Consider the following 10,968-nt stretch of genomic DNA (forward strand, 5'->3'; position numbering starts at 1 on the left):
GTGATAATAGATAACAAAATCTGCTGGAAACCTCACATAAAGCATATACAAGCCAAACTGTCAAGAAGCATCTCCGTACTGAGTAAAGTTAAATATTTTTTGCCTTCCAAATCACTCCGGGTACTTTATTGTTCACTTATATTGCCATATTTGGAATACTGTGTGGAAATTCGGGGAAACACATATAAAACTGCACTTCAACCAATATGTAAAATTCAAAAAAAAGCAATCAGGATGATTAATAAAGCAGGATTTAGAGACCATACTAACATCATGTTTTTGAAATTAAAAATACTGAAGTTTATGGATCTTATAAAATATAAAACTGCAAAAATTATGTACAAGGCCAGATACAATATGTTACCAGGAAATATACAGAGGATGTTCTATGACAGAGAAGGAGACTATGAATTGAGGGGGAAATTGAATTTAAGGATTCTTAAAGCACGGTCAAAGGTTAAAACCTTTTGTGTCACTATTTATGGGGTAAAACTGTGGAATAGTTTTACTATAGATCTACAGCAATGCTCAGGAATTAGTAAGTTCATGAAAATACTTCGAAAACTGATTTTGGAAGAATATGATACCGATAAAGATGATCACCCATTGTATGTATAAAAATATCAAATTATATCCAAATTATATCAATCACGGTAGCCAAGTTTATATAGGTTCTCCTCGTGTATCGTGTGGAGTATGTGATGATGGGAATTAGGTGAATTATGTGGGATCAATAAGATGTTGAGCAGGGGTAGGAATTAATAAGTATGTTCATACTTCTTCCTACTCCTTTTCAGACCAAACATTGTTACATTATGTCAGACGATTTTGTTTTATTTCATTATATATTTTTTGTTTATCTGAACACATACGTGTGTGTGTGTATATCTACATATATATTCGTATCTGTAAATGAAAATATATGTAGTGTGTATATATTGTTTTTTGTTTTATATGTCTGAAACAAATAAAGATACAATACAATACAATACAAAGAGTAACCCCCCGGCAGAGTTTTACAACCAGTTAAAACTGGTGGGGAGAAGCTGCTTGTTTTGCAGGCCCTGAGCTAAGAGGTGGCCATGATGGATATCAAGCACTGGTTATGGGCTTTGCAGCTGCCCCCGCACATTTTATACTGATATGTCTGCAGGTTCCTAAGTAATTAATCAATCAGTAAGACACTAAAGCTTCTATTAATCCCAAATAAAAATCAAACTCATCTCAGGGTGTAGGCCACAGCTGCACCTTATAACCAACCTCTGATTGGAGAGCTAGGGGAAAGTTGAATGTTCATGCTGCGTTCACAGACACCATGCAGAAACAGAACATTTACAAAATCTAACCCACTACACATGCACTGATAACATCATCCCCTAACTTCAGTATTATAACTTCCACAAATATCAGTTGGTTTACACTGAAAAATATCACTGTATGTTTATGTGTATTATTGTGTAGGGTATTGTGTAGGTGAATTGGGTGATGCACAAGCATTCACTGTGCTGGGTGATATGCAACTATAACAAAACATGCATATGCAAGAGAACAGTTTTTGAGTAGCTATCCTCTGTAGTTACCACTACTTTGCTTCTTCCTAGGAGCAAAGCACAGCTATTTAATGTTTTATTTAAATGTAACTTACAAAAGAAAAGGACATTATCATCTGTAAAATTTATAACAAACTGAGCTTATCACAAATATCCTTTCATGACACCAGTGTCTTATTTAACAACCACAACCTTAAAATTTTAATGCCACAGGGGAAAAGGATCCCAAACAAGTTATAAAGTCAGCTTAAACTGCTCTCTTCATTAGAATTACAAACCTCTGACAATCACTTCCTTTTCTCAGAAACGGAATCCAGTTTTGCTGGTACATGTATTTATTTCCTGGTTCCTGTTTAGGAGTATGTTGTAGTTTCAGTTACGAATGCAGATCTTTTGTCACGGAGCAGTCGCAGTGTGCTGTGGAGCAGGCAGGATGGAGGACCCACACACAGGACTCATAACCAAGAGGTTAACTTAAAGTGCAGTCTATTCACTGGGATGACTCATCAGAGAAATAAACATTACTGAAACACAACCAAAATCATAAACACAAAACTAGACTGGACACTGGAACCTAAAACTAAAGAACCCACGGGAACAGAACCAAGAACTAAGAATAATTTCCAAACACAGCACAGGGAGGCCGTGAACGTCAACAACTAGGGGTGGGTATTGATAAGATTTTCACGATTCCGATTCCATTTTCGATTCTGTTTAACGATTTGATTCTTTATCGATTCTCTTATCGATTCTTTTTAAAAAAGGAGAACACTAAGGTCGATTAGCTTAGAACTTTGTTTTATATCTTCTCTTTGAACAAGATAGAAATTTAGGAGTAACATGGCCTTACAAACCCAACAGTGAGATCTTAAGAGATCCAGCCTACGGCTCTTCAATGGGTGTCACAGGGTCCCCAGGGAAAAAAAATGTAAATGTAAAATAATAAAATAAATATTCTTCTGTAGCAATAACAAAGTATATAAATTATAAATTATTCAGTAGCAATTACACAAGAATATCCAGTAATGTCCCTGCCTACAATTAAACACATTCACTTACCGAATATCGGGGGCATCTGCTGTGGCAAATGGGTGCAAGCCTTTGACCACAAACTTAGTCACTGCTCGGTGACATTCGTCTATCCTGGCCTGAAAGGAGGCGCTACCGGTAGACTGCAGCGAGAACTACCAGCATCTGAGCCAGACTCTGTCTGTCTCTCTCATCATGGTCACCTAAATGCACAGTAATGGCCGGTTTTGTAATAAGGCAGATTGCGCTAACATAATATGCACTGTTAGTTGATTATTTACCTGCCGCATTAACGGGAGAGGACGTGCAAACGTTACCGCTGCTGCTGGGTTGAGATTCACGAGTCCGGAGCGGAATTAAAAACATGACATTCATTTAAGGTCATCACGTGTTTTGTGAGCAAATGCTTTTGCATATTCGTAGTGTTTCCTCCCTTAAATGAAACTACTTTGCAAGTATTGCAAGTTGCCCTGTTGTCATCCGTTCTCGTAAAGTATAATCAAACTTTTGAGCGTTTGAGCCGCTTACGCGCCGTGTTTCCTGCCAGGTAAATGACGCTCCGCAACGTGGTGACGTCATTCGGGGCGACTGGAATCGATAAGGGAATCGTTTGCAAAAATGGCAAACAATTCCAAGGAATTGAAACAGTGTGAACCGGTTCTCGATACGCATCCCTATCCACAACCCAACACAGAACAAGGAAAACACAGGGCTTAAATACACACTGGGATAACGAGGGCATGAGACACAGAAGGGGAGCACAGCTGGGAGTAATCTGACATGACGAGAGCGAGGGAAGCAAAACTAAATACATTGAAAGTCTGTGTCTTATGTCAAAGTAAAACAGGAAACAAAACAGACGCCGACATGACTTAGGGATACAGCAGCCATAGAACACAGAACAGAAATCAAAAGACTAGAAAAGGAAAGTGATGACAAAAAATTCAATAATGATGCAAAACTGAAGACACTGGGTCACCAACCCAGTCCAAAACAAAGTCCAAAAGAAAATGTCCACAGAGGGCACAGGAGCACAGAACAGTCCCAAACAGAATAGGTGTCATGAGTTCAAACACATTGATCTGGGGGCCGACCTGCAGGCCTACGGCTCAATAGTTCATCACTGAGCACTTCAGGGGGCTGACCCCGAGGTTGACGGCACAAAAGTCTATGGCACAGCATTTCAGGAGGCCGACCGCAGAACCAGCGGTGGCGACGGAGCAGTTGAGGAGGCTGACCACGCCGGCGAAGAAGTCCAGTCAGCGGCCTGGAAGGTGGCTGCTGACACCGAACCAGATGTGGGCAAGGTCGAGCAGGCTGAGCCAGATGTGGACGAGCTGGTGGCATGGCAACTGCAGGACAAGACGCTGCAGGCGACAGTGTGGAAGTCACAGGAGGTGACACTGCAGGCGGTGGCTAAACGGACTCCCCAGAGCTGTCAGTGGTCACGAGGATGTGCTGGCTGGGTCCTCCAGGACCCCCAGCTAACGAGGCATGATTCTCCGACCGTGGCTCAGGGGTTTGGGAAGTGTATCCTGTAACCGGAAGGTCGCCGGTTCGATCCCCGGGCTCTCTGTCCTGGTCGTTGTGTCCTTGGGCAAGACACTTTACCCTACTGGTGTTGGCCAGAGGGGCCGATGGAGCGATATGGCAGCCTTGCTTCTGTCAGTCTGCCCCAGGGCAGCTACAACCGTAGCTTGCCTCCACCAGTGTGTGAATGTGAGAGTGAATGAATAGTGGCATTGTAAAGCGCTTTGGGTGCCTTGAAAAGCGCTATATAAATCCAATCCATTATTATTATCTCATGGAGTCATCAGTCTCATATCAGAGCAACTGTCAGCAGGAAGGGCTTCTGATATGAAACTGCCAAAATCACGCACGTGGAGCATCACACTGTGGTGGTGCCATGTTACAAGGGAGCAGCTGAAAGTAGTTAGTTCATAAATGGGAGAATTAGTGCCTTCTTCACTATTTTGTAGATGAAGAGTTCCTAAAATATTCAGATGAGCCCATCTGGCAATAACAACCACGCCAAATTCAAAGTCACTTCCCCTTTCTTACTTATTCTTAGCTAAACTATTCTTCATATTCAATATACCTTAAATGGACTGGTACTTATATAACACTTCTATACTCTGTTTTGAGTGCATCTCCTGAGCCACAAGCATTCAGGTTCATTTGTTGCTTAGTAGTGTAGCATTTCACTAATTATTGGAGGAGTTTCAGTTATTAGTCATGATTGAAGAAAGGCTTTACCCATATTCTACAGCCGTTTCTACTATCTGAAATGTGAAGACGGGATAAACTTTAAGTCACTGGATTCATCAATATGAATTTAATAAACACAGCTGTTGTAAAAAAGGAAGGAAATGCCATGCCTTGGAAAGCAAAGTCTTTTCTTTCCAAGCTCCTTAGACTACGATGACCTGGATGACTGAGAACCTTCACAGACTAATACTGGATCACATTTTTTTTTGCTGTTTGGAATAGAAAAATTAACATAAACATGCACAGGTGAACACCAAAAATTTATATATTAAAAGGTTATTTCAGGTTAACATGCCAAAGGAGTTCTAAAGAAAGAAGGAAGTCGACTCAGACTGCTCCCTGTCCTGGAATCTTTGATAGTTTGGCAGCTTTTCTTAGAAACAGGTTTCAGTGTTGCTTTTGTGCTGGCTCCTCCCCTTCCACAGACTCAGCTCACAGAATGCTGTGAGTTGAGTTGAGCTGCTTTTGCCCAATATCTGGTGATTCACTGCTGTTGAGAGGAGAAATGGCACAGAGACTAAATCAGTTGGATTCAGAGAAATTCTCTTGTTCAATCTGTTTGGAGCTACTGCAAATTCCAGTGACTATTCCCTGTGGACACAGCTACTGCTTGAACTGCATTAAAATCCACTTTGATGATGAGGACAGGAAGCAAATCCACACCTGCCCTCAGTGCAGGAAGACTTTCACACCAAGGCCTATCCTGGAGAAAAACATCTTGTTGGCAGAGCTGGTGGAAGACATGAAGAAAACTGGACCCCAGGCTATTCTGGCTGATCACTGCTATGCTGGACCTGAAGACGTGTCCTGTGATGTCTGTACTGGAATGAAGCTGAAAGCCAGCAAAACCTGTCTGGTCTGTTTAGTTTCTTACTGCAGGAAACACCTACAACCTCACCATGATGTTGCCCAACTAAGTAAGCATACACTTGTTGGGCCATTCAAGAAGCTCCAAGAGAACATCTGTTTTCGCCATAATGAGGTGATGAAGATTTTTTGTCGTACTGATCAGCAGACTGTCTGCTATCTCTGTTTGCTGGATGAACATAAAAGCCATGAAACGGTCCCGGCTGAAACAGAAAGGACAGAGAAACAGAAAGAGCTCGAGGTGAGACGACTAAAAATCCAGCAGAGTATCCAGAACAGAGAGAAAGATGTCAAGCTGCTTCAGCAACAGGTGGAGGCCATCATTAGCTCTGCTGATAAAACAGTGGTGGACAGTGAGAAGATGTTCACTGAACTGATTAGTCTCATTCAGAATAGAAGCTCTGATGTGAAGCAGCAGATCAGATCCAAGCAGGAAACTGAAGTGAATCGAGTCAAAGAGGTTCTGGAAAAACTGGAGAAAGAGATCGCTGAGCTAAAGAGGAAAGATGCAGAACTGGAGCAGCTCTCACACACTGAGGATCACAACCAGTTTCTACACACCTACCCCTCACTGTCAACACTCACTGACTCATCCAGTATAAGCATCTGTCCTCAGAGGTACTTTGAGGATGTGACAGCAGCTCTTTCAGAGGCCAGAGATAAACTACAGGAATTTCTGAGAGAGAAATGGACAAATTCCTCACTAAAAGTCACTGAAAAGGATGCTCTGCTCTCACCACCAGAGCCAAAGACCAGGGCTGGATTCTTAAAATACTCCAGTGAAATCACACTGGATCCAAACACTGCATTTCCACATGTGTTATTATCTGAGGGCAATAGAAAAGCAACAAGGGTGAAACAAAAACAGGCTTATTTTCATCATCCAGATAGATTCAGTGGATGGGAGCAGGTCCTGAGTAGAGAGAGTCTGACTGGGCGTTGCTACTGGGAGGTGGAATGGAGAGGGGGAGGAGTCGGTGTAGCAGTTGCATATAAGAATATCAGAAGAATAGGGAAGTCATATGAATGTTTATTTGGTTTCAATGACAAATCATGGGCATTATGTTGTGACACAAACAGTTATGTATTTTGGCACAACAATGTACAAACTAAGCTCTCAGGTCCTCGGTCCTTCAGAGTAGGGGTCTACCTGGATCACAGTGCAGGCATTATGTCATTCTACAGCATCTCTGAAACCATGACCCTCCTCCACAGAGTCCAGACCACATTCACTCAGCCTCTCTCGGTTGGACTTTGGCTTTGGGTAGATGGAGTCACTGCAGAGTTGATTCAAATCAAATAGAAGGACAAGTTCATTTTGATCCCTGATCATTATGTATACCTCTAAATGAGGCTTTTTCTGAAGCATTCAGTGGGCGACAGATCTGAGAATAATTTTGCAGTGATTACAACTGTACTTATATTTATATAAATATAAATCAGAATTTGTTATTATAGCTAACATGAGTTAATGTGAGTTTAAATTATGCTACTTTTTATATTCAGCATACTTTAAATCATTAATCTGTCTAGTTTAGTCTGGTTAGTGGTTTTATTCTGTGTAACTCTGTGGCTGTCCTAGGCTAAGTGCAAAACATGCATTGGAGCTGTAAAGATTCATCTGTTAGTGAATGATTAGGCATTTTATTGTTTTATCATTTTACTCACAAAAGTAAAATAATGAGTACTCTGATTTCTAAAATGTAAAAAATAATTTTCCTTTTCATATATGATTGTAAACCTAATGTGGCTTCAACTTTTAAAATGTAACCAAAATTTGGATCCTGGAGTTGTTTGAGATTATAATGACAATTATATGGATATACTTTTCTTGCATTTATAGTTACAAATATGTGTGTATGTCTAAATTAATATAATTTTTCACGTAAAAATGTGATGTCACTTCATGATTTAACAATGAAAATGAAATAATACCAAATGATCTAAAAGCTACTTTCAGCTGCCCCTTTATTCACAAACAGTGATCACAGCAGGTAGCTCCCCATGTATGGAGAAGGTCAGGTATATGCTATGATTTCAAAATAAAAAATGATTACAATTAATACAAAGATAACAAGAACAGCAACATTCAAAAGAAAATGAGAGTGTTATATATCGAGGAAAATAAAAGAGGGATGAAATTGCATCATAAGTTTATAAAAAGAACAACTAAAGTACTGACTTTGAAATTGTGATTTACAAATACAAAACTGGTAGTATTTAAAAACATATCTTTTGTCATTTCTTCAGTACTTTGCCATTCATACCTCCCTGAAATGTAAAGTCAATTAAACTATTGACAAGTCTTTATTAGACCTAACACAGCTTTTCAGTTGGCATTCTTTTTACATTTGACTACAGTTCAACTCCAGCTACAGTCATAAGTAAGCAAACATGAACGAAGACTATGTGCTGCCTTAAGACGTTCAAGGATCAATCAGTGTCGATTACCAGAATGAAAGTGTTTTATGGATAAAATTGTAACTCCTGTGGGAAAAACAGAATGACGTTCTGTATGTTTTCATTTTAATTTGGCCTTAAAATCGTTTTGTTTAGATAGACTTTTTGTTTATAAGATGGTGTAAACACTGTAAATAGTTATTTTAAATGTTTAGCTCTATTCACTCCAATTTACTGAGGACCATCTTGAAAATGTCCTGAATTGAAGCCATTTTCAGAACTATAACAGGAAGGGAAAAGACTTCTTAGATTGGTTTTGGTGTTTCTGTGTGAAATCAGTAAAAGCATGAACATAATCGCCATCTAGTGGCAGAGAAAGGGAATTAAAACACTTGGTGAATGAGCTGCCACAGCAGTGGTCCAATCTTCTACTGTGTTAGGAGTATTCAGATAATTGTGCACATAACCAAAATATGGTACAAATTTCAAGTACCAATTAAGAACAACAATATATAGCAATTTTCATTTCATAACAAATAAACATGTAAAAGGGGCTGATGATATAAAACAGCTCTGTATCAAAGGCAGTGTGGAGTAAGCAGACCTGCTTCTGTTCACTCTGAAGATGAAGCTACTTTAAGAAAACTCTCAGAGTCCCAGAGCTTCTTTCTTCACGCTGCAACCCAGCAGGACATTTCCAGCATCCACACACTCTGACACACACGGTGATAAAAACACAAAACAGATATTAAAATAATGATTGTGGGAGGAAAGCTGTAGAATGAAACAGTTTTTTAAAGCTGTTATTTTATCTGTTACAATCATTGCTAGTACCATTGTGAGCACAGAGCCACGAGGCAGCCTTCATAGCCAGAAGCTCCCACTCGTCCTTTGCATCCATCTTGAAACCATGAAGCCAGATCAGAGCCAGAATGATGGCCCACACTTCACTGCTGGTCTAATTCCCCAAATCAAAATCAATCAAATAAACCAGACAGAACACACATTTTACTTTCTACAACCAGTAATATTACATATGTTTGTGTACTTCTTTGTCACACGGGGTCACCAAGGTGGGCAGCTCTGCATATTTGATTTGGCAGATTATTACACTGGATGCTCTTCCTGATGAAATCCCAAACTGTGATGTCATAAATGCTCTAAAATAATGTGCTGACATGTTTTTACAACAACTGATGAGGAAAATAATTTCTGCTGCCGTGTGGTTTCTGGATAATATCAGACGCTGGTGCAGCTCAGTGGGAGGTTAGGAGTGTGATTACCACCAGTGTTTTAGCTTCTGATATGCAGATGTTTATTCTCAGGCTGTGAGGCAGGCCTACGTTTAGTTTGACTTCATTTTATTTGTTTTATGGTGTGTTTTTAATTATATCATGTGTTTTTGTTCAAATTATAGAATCAAATCTGTTTTATCTCACATCATCATTTTGTGTTAATATTTAAATTGACAGCAGTGCACCTTTTCAGGCTTTGACTTTTCCACCTCCTCGTTGGTCTGTCCCAGTGCAGCAGCCAGAGCTGGATCAAGCAGCCAGCAGCCAGACGCCTCCTGCAGGGAGACTAACTGCAGCAAAGGGTCTCTGGGTGGCTGCTCAGGCACAGCAGCTGGAAAATCTAAGATGCAATAAAAACAAAACCCGATTATGGTGCTAGATGACAAACAGAACTCTACATGATAACCCAGTGCATAAAACACCGCACTGTAAACTATGCAACAGATAAATATTGTTTTTCACTTGAAAATTACATCTTAAAAATGTAATCATTACATAAGAGCTCCACATCAAACATCAAATTTTTACAACTGTCTGAACTCACTAATAAAGATAAAAACTGTCAACACCACACCATCAGCTACCGTGGTCTTAATGAATACAATCTGAAAGTAATCAAACTGATGAGATGAAAGCTTGATACGATGTAAACTATGCATTTCACATACTGTACTGTGAAAATATATCAACAATATATTAAATTCAGGGGCTTAAAACAGTGTTTAAATCCTTGTTTTCATTTGATCTACTGGAATATAAGACTAATAGATTATTCTACAGGGAGTGCAGAATTATTAGGCAAATAAGTATTTTGTCCACATCATCCTCTTCATGCATGTTGTCTTACTCCAAGCTGTATAGGCTCGAAAGCCTACTACCAATTAAGCATATTAGGTGATGTGCATCTCTGTAATGACAAGGGGTGTGGTCTAATGACATCAACACCCTATATCAGGTGTGCATAATTATTAGGCAACGTCCTTTCATTTGGCAAAATGGGTCAAAAGAAGGACTTGACAGGCTCAGAAAAGTCAAAAATAGTGAGATGTCTTGCAGAGGGATGCAGCAGTCTCAAAATTGCAAAGCTTCTGAAGCGTGATCATCGAACAATCAAGCGTTTCATTCAAAATAGTCAACAGGGTCGCAAGAAGCGTGTGGAAAAACCAAGGCGCAAAATAACTGCCCATGAACTGAGAAAAGTCAAGCGTGCAGCTGCCAAGATGCCACTTGCCACCAGTTTGGCCATATTTCAGAGCTGCAACATCACTGGAGTGCCCAAAAGCACAAGGTGTGCAATACTCAGAGACATGGCCAAGGTAAGAAAGGCTGAAAGACGACCACCACTGAACAAGACACACAAGCTGAAACGTCAAGACTGGGCCAAGAAATGTCTCAAGACTGGTTTTTCTAAGGTTTTATGGACTGATGAAATGAGAGTGAGTCTTGATGGGCCAGATGGATGGGCCCGTGGCTGGATTGGTAAAGGGCAGAGAGCTCCAGTCCGACTCAGACGCCAGCAAGGTGGAGGTGGAGTACTGGTTTGGGCTGGTATCATCAAA

At 40.2% G+C, this 10,968-nt stretch overlaps 1 protein-coding gene across 1 annotated transcript; it reads left to right on the top strand.

The window, feature by feature from the left end:
- Window positions 1–5,334: 5,334 nt before the first annotated feature.
- On the top strand, window positions 5,335–7,161 carry LOC113035907 (tripartite motif-containing protein 16-like). Its single transcript, XM_026191771.1, has one exon. It carries the CDS (start codon window positions 5,353–5,355, stop codon window positions 7,015–7,017), a length of 1,665 nt encoding a protein of 554 aa, XP_026047556.1. The 5' UTR covers window positions 5,335–5,352; the 3' UTR covers window positions 7,018–7,161.
- The last annotated feature ends 3,807 nt before the right edge of the window (window positions 7,162–10,968 follow it).

This window comes from Astatotilapia calliptera, chromosome 14, assembly GCF_900246225.1.
Source record: "Astatotilapia calliptera chromosome 14, fAstCal1.2, whole genome shotgun sequence".
Classification (NCBI taxonomy): domain Eukaryota; kingdom Metazoa; phylum Chordata; class Actinopteri; order Cichliformes; family Cichlidae; genus Astatotilapia; species Astatotilapia calliptera.

What these genes read in the sequence shown, in the direction of transcription:
- LOC113035907 (XM_026191771.1), top strand. Translation starts at nt 5,353, where the DNA reads ATGGCACAGAGACTAAATCAGTTGGATTCAGAGAAATTCTCTTGTTCA.